At 62.4% G+C, this 15,987-nt stretch overlaps 1 protein-coding gene across 1 annotated transcript in view; it reads left to right on the top strand.

Moving 5' to 3' along the window:
• Positions 1 to 364: 364 nt before the first annotated feature.
• The window catches only part of PHF8 (PHD finger protein 8), a 42,516-nt gene continuing 26,893 nt past the window's right edge, over positions 365 to 15,987 (top strand). Inside the window, 10 exon segments of the mRNA XM_077172440.1 lie at positions 365 to 1,236; positions 1,948 to 2,008; positions 2,010 to 2,034; positions 3,494 to 3,602; positions 6,829 to 6,989; positions 8,158 to 8,303; positions 10,510 to 10,606; positions 10,609 to 10,694; positions 12,895 to 13,057; positions 14,769 to 14,856. Coding sequence (XP_077028555.1) covers positions 1,139 to 1,236; positions 1,948 to 2,008; positions 2,010 to 2,034; positions 3,494 to 3,602; positions 6,829 to 6,989; positions 8,158 to 8,303; positions 10,510 to 10,606; positions 10,609 to 10,694; positions 12,895 to 13,057; positions 14,769 to 14,856 — 1,034 coding nt within the window. The 5' untranslated portion in view covers positions 365 to 1,138.

The raw sequence follows: 15,987 nt of genomic DNA on the forward strand, positions 1-15,987 counted from the left end.
CCCCGCCCCCGCATACCAATGGAGGCGTTCCGTCCTTCCCAAAATGGCGCCCTCGCCCTTCCCAAGATGGCGGCGCGACGCGGCCAAAATGGCGTCCGGGCCCCGCCCTCTCCCTCCCCGTTTCCGCGTTTGAATAAAACTTTCCCGGGCGGCCCGGAGCGCGCAGAGGCCGAGGCGGCGGCGGCAGCACCGGGCCCGGGGCCGGCAACGGCGGCGGCGACCGGGCGGCGGCGGAGGAGCGGCCGCGAGAAGCGCTGGGCCTTGCCGGGGCGGGCTGCGGCCTAGTCGGGAGGTGGCGGTGGGGGGGGCGCAGGCCTCGCGGCGTCCCGCAGGCCCCGGAGGGGTCCCGCCGGCCTTGAGGGGGTATCGGCGGCTTTTTGGGGGTTCCCAAAGCTTTTAGGGGGTCCCGCGAATCTTTGGGGAGGTCTCGGGGACCTCATAGCGCGCGGGGAGGGGGCGGCCGGGACCCCACGGACGCTGTGAGGGGACCCCGGGCCCTGCGGCGCTTTTGGGGGGTCCCCACACGCTATAGGGGCGGGGGGGGACTCTCTGGGCGCGTTTTTGGGGGCTCTGGGCCCTATAAAACCTCGGGGAGGGGGTCCCAGATCCCTGGTGACCCTTGGAGGGATCTTTTATCACCTCTAGACCCTTTTGGGGAGGTCTTAGGCCGTCATTAATACCTGAGGGGGATCCCAAGTCTCCGCAGGCCCTTTGGGGTGACCCCGGCCCGTACAGGGGTTTTTGGGGGGTCGTGCTCCCCAATTCCCCTCAGGGCCCTCCGCAGGCCGCGTTTTGGGGGGGGGGCTTTGGGGTGCTTTTAGGGGAGCAGCCGAGGGGTTGGTTTTGGGGTTTTTTTGAGGTTTTTATGGGGGGTGGTTTCCAGGTGATTTTTGGGACTGTTTTAGGGGTTTTGCTGAGGGCGTTTTTGGGGGTTTTGAGGCTGTTTTTGCGGGATTTTGAGGCTGTTTTTGGGGTTTTTTTGAGGCTGCTTTTGGGGTGCGTTTGAGGGTGGTTTTTTTAGTTTTTTTTTTTCTTTTGAGGGGGATTTTCGGGGGTCCGGCGGGCAGCGCGCGGATGTCCCGGGCCGGGGGGGGTCGCGGGGGTCCGTAGGGTCGGGGGTCGCCCCGGGGGCCCGGCCATGGCCTCGGTGCCCGTGTACTGCCTGTGCCGCCTGCCCTACGATGTGACCCGCTTCATGATCGAGTGCGATGGCTGCCAGGACTGGTTCCATGGCAGGTGGGACTGGGAGGGACTCGGGGGGGGGGACTGGAGCGCTGGGATGGGGCTGGGGTGGGACTGGGATGGGGCTGGGGTGAGACTGGGGTTACTGAGAGGCATCTGGGAGAGACAGGGAGGCATTTGGAGGGTGCTGGAGGAGACTGGGATGTATCTGGGAGGCACTGGGGGGGACTGGGAGGCATCTGGGAGGGACTGGGAGAAGTCTGGGAGGCACTGGGGAGGGAACTGGGAGAAGTCCAGGGGTCATTGAAGGGGACTTTGGGGGGGCCTGGGAAGAACTGGGAGAAGTCGTGGGCAGTGCTGGAGGGCTCTGGGAGAAGTCTGGGGAGGGTTGTGGGATACTGGGAGGGACTGGGAGGCATCTGGGGGGTGCTGGAAGGGATTGGGAGAAGTCCAGGGGTACTGGAAGGGGCTTGGGGTGTACTGGGAAGGGTTTTGGGGGTACTGGAGGGGCTGAGAGGGACTTGGAAGTACTGGGAGAAGTCCTGGGGGTACTGGAAGGAGTCAGGGAAGGACTGGGGGGTACTGGGAGGGATGGGGAGAAGTCTGGCAGGGACTGGGAGGTGTAAAGAGAGGTGTGGGGTGCAATGGGGGTTACTGGGAGGCACTGGGGGTTACTGGGGAGGTGCCTGGTGGTTACTGGGAGGCACTGGGGGTTACTGGGGAGGTGCCTGGTGGTTACTGGGAGGCACTGGGGTGTCCCCACAGCTGCGTGGGGGTGGAGGAGGAGGCGGCGGCGGAGATTGACCTGTACCACTGCCCCCAGTGCGCCCGTGCTCAGGGGGCCTTCTGTCAGTGAGTGGGACTGGGGGCACTGGGAGGGACTGGGATGGGGCTGGGGGAGATGCTCTGGGCTCCTTGTGGATCCCCCTGTGTCCCTCTGTCCCTGTGTGTGTCCCCGTGTGTCCCCCTGTCCCCACTGTGTCCCTGGGGCCCCTGTGTGTCCCTGCATGTCCCTCTATCCCCATGTGTCTCTCTGTCCCTGTGTGTCCCCACTGTGTCCCCTTGTCCCTGTGTGTCCTCACCGTGTTCCCCTGTCTTCACCATGTTCCTCTGTCCCTGTGTGTCCCCATTGTGTCCCTGTGTGTCCCCACTGTGTCCCCATTGTGTCCCTGTGTGTCCCTGTGTGTCCTCACCGTGTCCCCCTGTCCTCACCATGTTCCTCTGTTCCTGTGTGTCCCCACTGTGTCCCCCTGTCCTCACCATGTTCCTCTGTCCCTGTGTGTCCCCACTGTGTCCCCCTGTCCCCACCATGTCCCTCTGTCCTGTGTGTCCCCGTGTCTCCCCCTGTCCCCACTGTGTCCCTGGGGTCCCTGTGTGTCCCTGCATGTCCCTCTATCCCCATGTGTCTCTCTGTCCCTGTGTGTCCCCACTGTGTCCCCTTGTCCCTGTGTGTCCTCACCGTGTTCCCCTGTCTTCACCATGTTCCTCTGTCCCTGTGTGTCCCCATTGTGTCCCTGTGTGTCCCCACTGTGTCCCTCTGTCCCTGTGTGTCCCTGTGTGTCCTCACCGTGTCCCCCTGTCTTCACCATGTCCCTCTGTCCCTGTGTGTCCCCACTGTGTTCCCCTGTCCCCACTGTGTCCCTGGGGTCCCTGTGTGTCCCTGCATGTGCCTCTATCCCCATGTGTCCCTCTGTCCCTGTGTGTCCTCACCGTGTCCCCCTGTCCTCACCATGTTCCTCTGTCCCTGTGTGTCCCCACTGTGTCCCTGTGTGTCCCCACCGTGTCCCTCTGTCCCCGTGTGTCCCCATTATGTCCCTCTGTCCCCACCGTGTCCCTCTGTCCCTGTGTGTCCCCATTGTGTCCCTCTGTCCCCACCGTGTCCCTCTGTCCTGTGTGTCCCCATTGTGTCCCTCTGTCCCCACCGTGTCCCTCTGTCCCTGTGTGTCCCCACCGTGTCCCTCTGTCCCCGTGTGTCCCCATTATGTCCCTCTGTCCCCACCGTGTCCCTCTGTCCCTGTGTGTCCCCACCGTGTCCCTCTGTCCCCGTGTGTCCCCATTATGTCCCTCTGTCCCCACCGTGTCCCTCTGTCCCTGTGTGTCCCCACTGTGTCCCTGTGTGTCCCCACTGTGTCCCTCTGTCCCTGTGTGTCCCCCTGTCCCTGTGTGTCCCCACCGTGTCCCTCTGTCCCTGTGTGTCCCCATTGTGTCCCTGTGTGTCCCCACCGTGTCCCTCTGTCCCTGTGTGTCCCCATTGTGTCCCTGTGTGTCCCCACCGTGTCCCTCTGTCCCCACCATGTCCCTCTGTCCGCAGTGAAGCGGCGCCGTGGCCCGGCCAAGGCCCCGGAGCAGGACCCCGGCCGTCCGGCCCGCACCGGCAGCGCCCAGTTCATCCGGGAGCTGCGGGGCCGCACCTTCCCCAGGTGAGGGCAGGGACAGGTGAGGGCAGGGACGGGTGTGGGTCAGTGCCAGTGATGGTCAGTACCAGGTGTGGGTCAGTGCTGGGTGTGGGTCAGTGCCAGTGATGGTCAGTGCCAGTGATGGGCAGTGCTGGGCATGGGCAGTGCCAGTGATGGTCAGTGCCAGGTGTGGGTCAGTGCCGGGTGTGGGTCAGTGCCAGTGATGGTCAGTCCAGTGATGGTCAGTGCTGGGTGTGGGTCAGTGCCAGTGATGGTCAGTCCAGTGATGGTCAGTGCTGGGTGTGGGTCAGTGCCAGTGATGGTCAGTGCCGGGTGTGGGTCAGTGCAGTGATGGTCAGTGCTGGAATGGGCAGTGCCAGTGATGGTCAGTGCTGGGCATGGTCAGTGCCAGTGATGGTCAGTGCCAGTGATGGTCAGTGCTGGGAATGGGTCAGTGCCAGTGATGGTCAGTGCCAGGTGTGGGTCAGTGCTAGTGATGGTCAGTGCCGGGTGTGGGTCAGTGCCATGTGTGGGTCAGTGCCAGTGATGGTCAGTGCTGGGCATGGGCAGTGCCAGTGATGGTCAGTGCTGGGCATGGCAGTGCCAGTGATGGTCAGTGCTGGGTGTGGGTCAGTGCCAGTGATGGTTAGTGCCGGGTGTGGGTCAGTGCCAGGTGTGGGTCAGTGCCAGTGATGGTCAGTGCCATGTGTGGGTAAGTGCCAGTGATGGTCAGTGCCAGTGATGGTCAGTGCTGGGCCATGGCAGTGCCAGTGATGGTCAGTGCCACGTGTGGGTCAGTGCAGTGATGGTCAGTGCCAGTGATGGTCAGTGCCATGTGTGGGTAAGTGCCAGTGATGGTCAGTGCCAGTGATGGTCAGTGCTGGGCATGGGCAGTGCCAGTGATGGTCAGTGCCACGTGTGGGTCAGTGCCAGTGATGGTCAGTGCCAGTTGTGGGTCAGTGCTGCCAGGTGTGGGTCAGTGCCAGGTGTGGGTCACTCCTGGGTGATGTTGGTCACTCCTGGGGGGTGTTGGTCACTCCTGGGGAGTGTTGGTCACTCCTGGGGGGCTGTTGGTCACTCCTGGATGATGTTGGTCACTCCTGGGTGGGTGTCGGTCACTCCTGGATGATGTTGGTCACTCCTGGGTGATGTTGGTCACTCCTGGATGATGTTGGTCACTCCTGGGGGCTGTTGGTCACTCCTGGGTGATGTTGGTCACTCCTGGGTGATGTTGGTCACTCCTGGGTGATGTTGGTCACTCCTGGGTGGGTGTTGGTCACTCCTGGCTGATGTTGGTCACTCCTGGGTGGGTGTTGGTCACTCCTGGGTGGTGTTGGTCACTCCTTGGGGGGGTGTTGGTCACTCCTGGGTGGTGTTGGTCACTCTTGGGGGGTGTTGGTCACTCCTGGGGGGTGTTGGTCACTCCTGGGGGGTGTTGGTCACTCCTATGGGTGATCCCACCCCTGTCCTGCCCTCAGGTGTGGATAAGCTGCTGCTGTGACCTAGGCAATGGGATGGGGGATCCCTATAGGAGTTGGGTGACCCCTAAGGGGTTGAGTGACCCCTTTGTGACTCAGGGGGGGTCCCCGTGGGGCTCTGGGGGTCCCCGTGGGGCTCTGGGTGTCCCCGAGGGTGTCTGGGTGTCCCCGTGGGGCTCTGGGTGTCCCCGAGGGGCTCTGGGTGTCCCCGTGGGGCTCTGGGGGTCCCTTTGTGACTCAGGGGGGGTCCCCGTGGGGCTCTGGGTGTCCCCGAGGGGCTCTGGGTGTCCCCGAGGGGCTCTGGGTGTCCCTGTGTGGCTCTGGGTGTCCCTGTGTGGCTCTGGGTGATCCCGTGGGGCTCTGGGGCTCCCCGTGGGGCTCTGGGTGTCCCCGTGGGGCTCTGGGTGTCCCCGAGGGGCTCTGGGGGGGTCCCTGTGGGGCTCTCGGTGTCCCCGTGGGGCTCTGGGTGTCCCCGTGGGGCTCTTGGGGTTCCCCGTGAGGCTCTGGGTGTCCCTGTGGGGCTCTGGGTGTCCCCGTGGGGCTCTGGGTGTCCCTTTGTGACTCAGGGGGGGTCCCTGTGGGGCTCTGGGTGTCCCCGTGGGGCTCTGGGTGTCCCTGTGGGGCTCAGGGTGTTCCCGTGGGGCTCTGGGGGTCCCTGTGGGGCTCTGGGGGTCCCCGTGGGGCTCTGGGTGTCCCCGTGGGGCTCTGGGTGTCCCCGTGGGGCTCTGGGTGTCCCTGTGTGGCTCTGGGTGTCCCTTTGTGGCTCGGGGTGTCCCCGTGGGGCTCTGGGTGTCCCTGTGGGGCTCTGGGTGTCCCTGTGGGGCTCAGGGTGTCCCCGTGGGGCTCTGGGTGTCCCTTTGTGACTCAGGGGGGGTCCCTGTGGGGCTCTGGGTGTCCCCGTGGGGCTCTGGGTGTCCCTTGTGACTCAGGGGGGGTCCCCGTGGGGCTCTGGGGGTCCCTTTGTGACTCAGGGGGGGTCCCTGTGGGGCTCTGGGGGTCCCCGTGGGGCTCTGGGTGTCCCCGTGGGGCTCTGGGGGTCCCCGTGGGGCTCTGGGTGTCCCTTTGTGACTCAGGGTGTCCCCGTGGGGCTCTGGGGGTCCCTTTGTGGCTCTGGGTGTCCCTGTGGGGCTCTGGGTGTCCCTGTGGGGCTCAGGGTGTCCCCGTGGGGCTCTGGGTGTCCCTGTGTGGCTCTGGGTGTCCCTGTGTGGCTCTGGGTGTCCCTGTGTGGCTCTGGGTGTCCCCGTGGGGCTCTGGGTGTCCCCGTGTGGCTCTGGGTGTCCCTGTGTGGCTCTGGGTGTCCCTGTGTGGCTCTGGGTGTCCCCGTGGGGCTCTGGGTGTCCCCGTGGGGCTCTGGGTGTCCCCGTGGGGCTCTGGGTGTCCCTGTGGGGCTCTGGGTGTCCCCGTGGAGCTCTGGGTGTCCCTGTGTGGCTCTGGTGTCCCCGTGGGGCTCTGGGTGTCCCGTGGGGCTCTGGGGTGTCCCCGTGGGGCTCTGGGAGTCCCCGTGGGGCTCTGGGTGTCCCTTTGTGACTCAGGGGGGGTCCCTGTGGGGCTCTGGGTGTCCCCGTGGGGCTCTGGGTGTCCCCGTGGGGCTCTGGGTGTCCCTTTGTGACTCAGGGGGGGGTCCCTGTGGGGCTCTGGGGGGTCCCCGTGGGTCTCTGGGTGTCCCTGTGTGGCTCTGGGTGTCCCCGTGGGGCTCAGGGTGTCCCCGTGGGGCTCTGGGTGTCCCCGTGTGGTTCTGGGGCTCTCAGTGTCCCCTGCTCTGTGCCCCCCAGCGCGGACGAGGTGCTGCTTCGGCCCAGCGGGGCGCAGCTGACCGTGGAGTACCTGGAGGAGAACAGCTTCAGCGTGCCCATCCTGGTGGCACGGCACGAGGGGCTGGGCATGACCCTGCCCCCCTCATCCTTCACCCCCCGGGACGTCCTGCACCACGTCGGTCAGTCTGGGGGGCTTTGGGGGGCTTTGGGGGGCTGCATCAGGGGACCCCCAGGACCCCGTGACAGGGGAAGAGCCCCCCCCTTCTATAACTTCACTCTTTGTATTCTACTGAGGGTTTTGGGGGAATGGGTGAGGGTCCAGAGGGTCCCCATTCAGGTTTTGGGGTGCACAGGGGGTGCCCAGGATCCCATAAAAGGGGCAGGGTCCCCCTTATGATTTCACCCCCTTGTTGGCATCTTAGTCCGTATTGAGGGTCCTGGGAGATGGGTGAGGGTCTAGAGGGTCCTCGTTCAGTGGTTGGGGTGCACAGGGAGGTTTTGGGGTGCACAGGGAGGATTTGGGTGCACAGGGAGGTTTTGGGGGGTTTTTGGGGTGCTCAGGGAGATTTTGGGGGGGGGGTTTGGGGTCTCCCAGCCGTTTTTGGGGTGCTCAGGGAGGTGTTTGGGGAGGGTTTTTGGGGGTCTCCCCAGCCATTTCTGGGGCGCTGAGGCAGTTCTGGGACACACAGGTTTTGGGGGAGTTTTTGGGGTCCCCCGGCCGTTTTTGGGGCGCTGAGGCCATTTTGGGGCCCACAGAGAGGTTTTGGGGGAGTTTTTGGGGTCCCCCCGGCCGTTTTTGGGGCGCTGAGGCAGTTCTGGGGCCCATAGAGAGGATTTGGGGTCCCCTTGGCCGTTTTCAGGGCGCTGAGGCCGTTCTGGGGCACACAGGTTTTGGGAAGTTTTTGGGGGTCTCCCAGCCGCTTTTGGGGTGCTGAGGCCGTTTTGGGGCCCACAGAGAGGTTTTGGGGTGCCCCTGGCCGTTTTTGGGGTGCTGAGGCCGTTCTGGGGCACACAGGTTTTGGGGTGGTTTTGGGGTCCCCCTGGCGGTTTTTGGGGTCCCCCCGGTGGTTTTTGGGGTCCCCCTGGCTGTTTTTGGGGTCCCCCCGGCGGTTTTTGGGGTCCCCCCGGCCGTTTCGGGGCGCTGAGGCCGTTCTGGGGCACACAGGTTTTGGGGTGGTTTTGGGGTGGTTTTGGGGTCCCCCGGCCGTTTTTGGGGTCCCCCCGGCCGTTTTTGGGGTCCCCCCGGCCGTTTTTGGGGTCCCCCCGGCGGTTTTTGGGGTCCCCCCCGGCGGTTTTTGGGGTCCCCCTAGCCGTTTTCGGGGCGCTGAGGCCGTTCTGGGCCCGCAGGAGCTGACAAGGTGGTGGCCGTGCTGGACGTGGGCCGCCAGGCCGAGCTGCGCATGCGCCTCGGGGACTTCGTGGCCTACCTGGGAGGGCCCCGGCGCGAGCGCGTCCTCAGCGTCACCGGCCTGGAGTTCTCGGACACGCGGTGGGTCCCAGTCCCTTCCCAGGGCTCCCAGGGCTCCCAGTGCCTCCCAGTCCTTCCCAGTCCTTTCCCAGTGCTCCCAGTGCCTCCCAGTGCCTCCCAGTGCTTCTCAGGGCTCCCAGTGCTCCCAGTCCCTCCCAGTCCCTCCCAGTGCCTCCCAGGGCTCCCAGTGCCTCCCAATCCTTCCCAGTCCCCTTCCCAGTGCTCCCAGTGCCTCCCAGGGCTCCCAGTCCCTCCCAGTGCTTCCTAGTCCTTCCTGGTGCTCCCAGTCCCTTCCCAGTCCCTTCCCAGGGCTCCCAATGCCTCCCAGTCCTTTCCCAGTCCTTTCCCAGTGATCCCAGTGCTCCCAGGGGGGGGGGGGGGGGGGGGGGGGGGGGGGGGGGGGGGGGGGTGCCTCCCAGTCCTTCCAGTCCCTTCCCAGTCCCTTCCCAGTGCCTCCCAGTCCCTTCCCAGTGCCTCCCAGTCCCTCCCAGTGCTCTCAGTGCTCCCAGTCCCTCCCAGTCCCTCCCAGTCCCTTCCCAGTCCCTTCCCAGTCCTTCCCAGTCCCTTCCCAGGGCTCCCAATGCCTCCAGTCCCTTCCCAGTCCCTTCCCAGTCCTTCCAGTGCTCCCAGTGCCTCCCAATCCTTCCCAGTCCCTTCCCAGTCCCTTCCCAGTGCTCCAGTGCCTCCCAGTGCTCCCAGTCCCTCCCAGTCCTTCCCAGTCCTTCCTGGTGCTCCCAGTCCTTCCCAGTCCCTCCCAGTCCCTCCCAGTGCTTCCCAGTCCCTCCAGTCCCTCCCAGTCCTTCCTGGTGCTCCCAATTCCTTCCACTGCTTCTCAGTCCTGCCTAGTCCCTTCCAAGTGCCTCCCAGTGCTCCCAGTCCCTCCCAGTCCTGCCTAGTCCCTTCCCAGTCTTTCCCAGTCCCTCCCAGTCCTTCCCAGTGCTCCCAATTCCTTCCAGTGCTCCCAGTCCTGCCTAGTTCTTTCCCAGTGCTCCCAGTTCCTCCCAGTCCCTCCCAATTCCATCCAGTGCTCCAGTCCCTCCCAGTCCTTCCCAGTGCTCCCAGTTTCTCCCAGTGCTCCCAGTAACTTCAGTTCCTTCTAGTGCTTCCTGATCCTTCCCGGTGCTCCCAGTGCCTCCCCTTCCCACCTCCTCCAACCCCAGGACCCCCAAAAATCCCAAATCCTCCCCTTCCCTTCTCTTCCCACCATAGGGATCCCCAAAATCCCAGACCTTGCCCTACAAGTACCCACAAAATCCCAGATCCTGCTCCCTAGGCCCCCCCAAAATCCCAGATCCTTTCCCCAATGACCCCCAAAATCCCAGATCCTGCCCCCCACAAGGACCCCCAAAATCCAGGTCCTCCCACTTCCCTCCTCTTCCAACCACAGGAATCCCCAAAATCCCAGACCCTGCTCCCTAGGCCCCCCAAAATCCAGATCCTGCCCCCCACCCAAGTACCTTCAAAATCCCAGATCCTTTCCCCAAGTACCCCCAAAAATACCAGACCCTGCTCCCTAGGACCCCCAAAATCCCAAATCCTGCCCTTCAATGACCCCCAAAATCCCAGATCCTGCTCCCTAAGCACCCCAAAATCCCAGATCCTGCCCCCAAATGACGCCCAAAATCCCAGACCCTGCTCCCTAAGCCCCCCAAAATCCCAAATCCTCCTCTCCCCAAACACCCCCAAAATCCCAATCCTCCTCCCCCCAAGTACCCCCAAAATTCCAGATCCTGCCCCCAATGACCCCCAAAATCCAAATCCTGCCCTCCCTAGGCCCCCCAAAATCCCAAATCCTGCCCCCCAATGACCCCCAAAACCCCAGATCCTGCCCCCTAAGCACCCCAAAATCCCAAATCCTGCCCCCCACCCAAGTACCTTCAAAATCCCAGATCTTTTTCCCCAATGCCCCCAAAATCCCAGACCCTGCCCCCCAATGACCCCCAAAATCCCGTCCCCCAATGACCCCCAAAATCCCAAATCCTCCTCCCAAGCACCCCCAAAATCCCAGACCCTGCTCCCTAAGCCCCCAAAATCCCAGATCCTGCTCCCTAAGCCCCCCAAAACCCCAAATCCTGCCCTCCCTAGGCCCCCCAAATCCCAAATCCTCCCCCAAAACCCAGACCCTGCCCCTCCCCGCCATCTCCCCCTGCATCCTCTCCCCCCATGCTGTCCCCCGTGCCCCATGGGGGGGTCCCCCCATGCCCTGACCCCCGTTTTTTGGGGTGCCCCAGGCTGTCCAACCTGTGCAGACGCCGCGGATCGTGCGCAAGCTCTCGTGGGTGGAGAACCTGTGGCCGGGGGAGTCGGCGCGGGAGCGGCCGAGCGTGCAGAATTCTGCCTGATGGGGGCCAAGGACAGCTACAGCGACTTCCACATCGACTGCGGGGGCACCTCGGCCTGGTACCACGTGCTCAGGGTACGAGGGGGCAGTTATAGGGGATTTGGGATCATTTGTAGGGGATTTGGGCAGTTATAGGGGATTTGGGGCTGGGGGTTTGTGGCTACAGCGACTTCCACATCGACTGCCGGGGCACCTCGGCCTGGTACCACGTGCTCAGGGTATGAGGGGGGTTTGTGGGGGATTTGGGGGCATTTGTAGGGGATTTGGGGGCAGTTATAGGGGATTTGGGGGCAGTTGTAGCGGATATTTGGGGCTGGGCATGTGTGGCTACAGCGACTTCCACATCGACTGTGGGGCCGCCTTGGCTTGGTACTACGTGCTCAGGGTACAAGAGGACAGTTGTAGGGGATTTGGGGGCAATTATAGGGGATTTGGGGGCATTTGTAGGGGATTTGAGAGGGTTGTAGGGGATTTTGGGGCAGTTATAGGGGATTTGGGGGCATTTGTAGGGGCTTTGGGCAGTTATAGGGGATTTGGGGCTGGGGGTGTGTGGCTACAGCGACTTCCACATCGACTGCGGGGCCACCTTGGCCTGGTACCACGTGCTCAGGGTACGAGGGGGGTTTGTGGGGGATTTGGGGGGAATTATAGGGGATTTGGGGGTGTTGTAGGGGATTTGGGAGGGTTATAGGGGATTTGGGGGCATTTGTAGGGGATTTGGGGGCATTTGTAGGGGATTTGGGGGCATTTGTAGGGGATTTGGGAGGGTTATAGGGGAATTGGGGCAGTTGTAGGGGATTTGGGAGGGTTATAGGGGAATTGGGGGCAGTTGTAGGGTATTTGGGGCAGTTATAGGGGAATTGGGGGCAGTTGTAGGGGATTTGGGGGGAGTTATAGGGGATTTGTGAGGGTTATAGGGGATTTGGGATCATTTGTAGGGGATTTGGGGGCAGTTATAGGGGATTTGGGAGGGTTATAGGGGAATTGGGGCTGGGCGTGTGTGGCTACAGCGACTTCCACATCAACTGTGGGGCCACCTTGGGTTGGTACCATGTGCTCAGGGTACGAGGGGGGTCTGTAGGGGATTTTGGGGCAGTTATAGGGGATTTTGGGGGAGTTATAGGGGAATTGGGGCAGTTATAGGGGAATTGGGGGTGTGTGGCAACAGCGACTTCCACATCGACTGCGGGGGCACCTCGGCCTGGTACCTCATGCTCAGGGTACGAGGGGGGGGCTCTAGGGGATTTGGGGGGAATTATAGGGGATTTGGGGCAGTTATAGGGGATTTGGGGGCATTTGTAGGGGAATTGGGGGCGGTTATAGGGGAATTGGGGCTGGGGGATTTGGGCTACAGTGACTTCCACATCAACTGTGGGGCCACCTTGGTTGGTACCACGTGCTCAGGGTACGAGGGGGGTCTGTAGGGGATTTGGGGGTAGTTATAGGGGATTTGGGGGCAGTTGTAGGGGATTTGGGGGCGGTTATAGGGGATTTGGGGCTGGGCGTGTGTGGTTACAGTGACTTCCACATCGACTGTGGGGCTGCCTTGGCTTGGTACTACGTGCTCAGGGTACAAGAGGACAGTTGTAGGGGATTTGGGGCAATTATAGGGGATTTGGGGGCATTTGTAGGGGATTTGAGAGGGTTATAGGGGATTTGGGGGCAGTTATAGGGGATTTGGGGGCATTTGTAGGGGATTTTGGGGCATTAGTAGCGGATTTGGGGCTGGGCGTGTGTGGTTACAGCGACTTCCACATCGACTGTGGGGGCACCTCGGCTGGTACCACATGCTTAGGGTATGAGGGGGGTCTGTAGGGGATTTGGGGGTGTTGTAGGGGATTTGGGGGCAGTTGTAGGGGATTTTGGGGATTTTTGGGGTAATTGGGGCTGGGGATGTTGGGCTACAGCAACTTCCACATCAGCTGTGGAGGCACCTTGGCCTGGTACCTCATGCTCAGGGTATGAGGGGGCATCCTCCAGGGGTCTGGGGGATTTTTGGGGGATTTTAGAGGGCGTTGAGGGATTTTAGAGGGGGTTTAGGGCATTTTGAGGGCGTTTGGGGGATTTTAGAGGGCGTTTGGGGGATTTAGAGGACGTTTGAGGGATTTTAGAGGGCGTTGGGGGGATTTTAGAGGGCGCTTGGGGCATTTTTGAGGGCGCTTGGGGGATTTTAGAGGCTGTTTGGGGGATTTTTGAGGGCGTTTGGGGGATTTTTGGGAGAATGAAACCTGCTGCTCTTCCCTGTCCCACGTGTGCCCCCTCACCTGTGCCCCAGGGCGAGCAGATCTTTTACCTGGCGCGTCCCTCGGCCGCCAACCTGGCGCTGTTCGAGGCCTGGAGCAGCTCCCGGAACCAGCCCGAGCTCTTCTTTGGGGACCAGGTGGATCGGTGCTTCCGGTGCCACCTGCGCCAGGGCCAGACCCTCTTCATCCCCACAGGTGAGGGGGGGCTCGGGGACACCTGGGTACAAGCGCGGGGACACCTGGGTACAACTGCGGGGACACCTGGGTACAAGCGCGGGGACACCTGTGTCAGACCCCCCCCCCCCCCCCCGACACATCCCCAGTGTCACCTGTGCCAGACCCCAAACACACCCACAGTGTCACCTGTGCAAGGGACAGAACCCCAAACATACCTGCAGTGTCACCTGTGCAAGGGACAGACCCCTAAACACACCCCCAGTGTCACCTGTGTCACCTGTGCTAGACCCCAAACACACCCCAATGTCACCTGTGCCAGGGTCAGACCCCCAAATGTGACCCAAGTGTCACCTGTACCAGACCCCAAACACACCAGCAGTGTCACCTGGGCCAGGGTCAGACCCCCTCAAACACTCCCACAGTGTCACCTGTGCAAGGGACAGAACCCCAAACACACCCCCAGTGTCACCTGTGCAAAGGACAGACCCCCAAATGTGACCCAAGTGTCACCTGTGCCAGACCCTCTTCATCCCCACAGGTGAGGGGTGGGCTCAGGGACACCTGGGCACAAGCGCGGGGACACCTGTGTCAGACCCCAAACACACCCAGTGTCACCTGTGTCACCTGTGCCAGACCCCAAACACACCCCCAGTGTCACCTGTGTCACCTGTACCAGGGTCAGACCCCAAACACACCCGCAGTGTCACCTGTGCAAAGGACAGACACCTTTAGTGTCACCTGTGCCAGGGTCAGACCCCCAAATGTGCCCCCAGTGTCACCTGTGTCACCTGTGCCAGACCCCAAATGTGCCCCCAGTGTCACCTGTGTCACCTGTGCCAGGGTCAGACCCCCAAATGTGCCCCCAGTGTCACCTGTGCCAGGGGACAAACACCCCCAAGTGTCCCCTGTGTCCCCAGGTGAGCGTTTGGTGGCCTTGGGGACCCCCCTGATGTCTCCTGGTGGGGTCAGACTGGGGGGCTCCCAGTAACTCCCAGTAACCCCAAAACTTCCCTGACAATCCCCAGCGAGCCCCTGCTCCCTTCCCAGTGCTCCCAGTGCTCCCAGTGCTCCCAGTGCATCCCAGTGCTCCCAGTGCATCCCAGTGCTCCCAGTGCCCCATCCCAGTGAATCCCAGTGCTCCAGTGCTCCCAGTGCATCCCAGTGCTCCCAGTGCATCCCAGTGCTCCCAGTGCATCCCAGTGCTCCCAGTGCCCCGTCCCAGTGCATCCCAGTGCCCCATCCCAGTGAATCCCAGTGCTCCCAGTGCTCCCAGTGCCCCCTCCCAGTGCATCCCAGTGCATCCCAGTGCCCCGTCGCAGTGCTCCCAGTGCCCCATCCAGTGCTCCCAGTGCTCCCAGTGCATCCCAGTGCATCCCAGTGCCCCATCCAGTGCCCCATCCCAGTGCTCCCAGTGCCCCATCCTAGTGAATCCCAGTGAATCCCAGTGAATCCCAGTACATCCCAGTGCTCCCAGTGCTCCCAGTGCCCCATCCCCGTGCCCCCAGTGCTCCCAGTGTCCCATCCCAGTGAATCCAGTGCATCCCAGTGAATCCCAGTGCCCCGTCGCAGTGCTCCCAGTGCCCCATCCCAGTGCTCCCAGTGCTCCCAGTGCATCCCAGTGCTCCCAGTGCCCCATCCCAGTGCATCCCAGTGCTCCCAGTGCCCCATCCCAGTGCATCCCAGTTCTCCCAGTGCTCCCAGTTCTCCCAGTTGCCGTGTCTGTCCCCAGGCTGGATCCACGCCGTGCTCACCCCCGTGGACTCTCTGGCCTTCGGGGGGCACTTCCTGCACAGCCTCAACATCGGCATGCAGCTCCGGTGGGCTGGGGGGCTTGGGGGGCTTTGGGGGGCTTTGGGGGGCTTTGGGGGTGTCCTTTGGGAGAGTTTGGGGGAGCTGGGTGAGGGTTTGGGGGTTTTGAAAAGGTTTGGGGAGGCTTTGAGGAGGGTTTTGGGGGTGTCCTTTGGGAGAATTAGAGTGAGAGTTTAGGGGTTTTGGACAGGTTTTGGGGGAGTTTGGGGGTGGTTTTGGGCACTTTAGGGGGGCTTGGGGGGGCTTTGGGGGTTTTGGGGGTGTCTTTTGGGAGAGTTTGGGGGGCTAGGTGAGGTTTTGGGGGGCTTTGAAAAGGTTTGGGGGGAGTGGGGGGGAGTTTGGGGGTGGTTTTGGGGGAGTTTGGGGGGGCTTGGAGGGGCTTTGAGGTTTTGGGGGGTGTCCTTTAGGGGGCTGGGTGAGGGTTTGGGGGTTTTGAAAAGGTTTTGGGAGAGTTTGGAGGGACTGGCTGAGGATTTGGGGTTTTGGACAGGTTTGAGGGAGTTTGGGGGCGCTTTGAGGGTTTTGGGGGTGTCTTTTGGGAAAGTTTGGGGGTCTGAGTGAGGGTTTGGGGGTTTTGAAAAGGTTTGGAGGGCTTTTAGGAGGGTTTTGGGGGTGTCTTATGGGAGAGTTTGGGGGGCTGGGTGAGGGTTTGGGGGTTTTGGACAGGTTTGAGGGGAGTTTGGGGGTGGTTTTGGGCAGTTTGGGGGGGCTTGGAGGCCTTTGAGGGTTTTGGGGGGTGTCCTTTGGGGGAGTTGGGTGAGAGTTTGGGGGATTTGAAAAGGTTTGGGGGGGCTTTTGGGAGGTTTTGGGGGTGTCCTTTGGGAGAATTGAGTGAGAGTTTAGGGGTTTTGGACAGGTTTTGGGGAGTTTGGGGATGGTTTTGGGCAGTTTGGGGGGGCTTGGAGGGGCTTTGGGGGTGTCTTTGGGAGAGTTTGGGGGAGCTGGGTGAGGCTTTGGGGGTGTCTTTGGAGGGTTTGGGGGTGTTGGGTGAGGGTTTGGGGGTTTTGAAAAGGTTTGGAGGGGGTTTGAGGGTTTTGGGGGTGTCCTTTGGGGGGGCTCGATGAGGATTTAGGGGTTTTGGACAGGTTTGGGGGAGTTTGGGGGTGGTTTTGGCACTTTAGGGGGGCTTGGGGGGGCTT

This window comes from Agelaius phoeniceus, chromosome 38, assembly GCF_051311805.1.
Source record: "Agelaius phoeniceus isolate bAgePho1 chromosome 38, bAgePho1.hap1, whole genome shotgun sequence".
Taxonomy (NCBI): Eukaryota; Metazoa; Chordata; class Aves; order Passeriformes; family Icteridae; genus Agelaius; species Agelaius phoeniceus.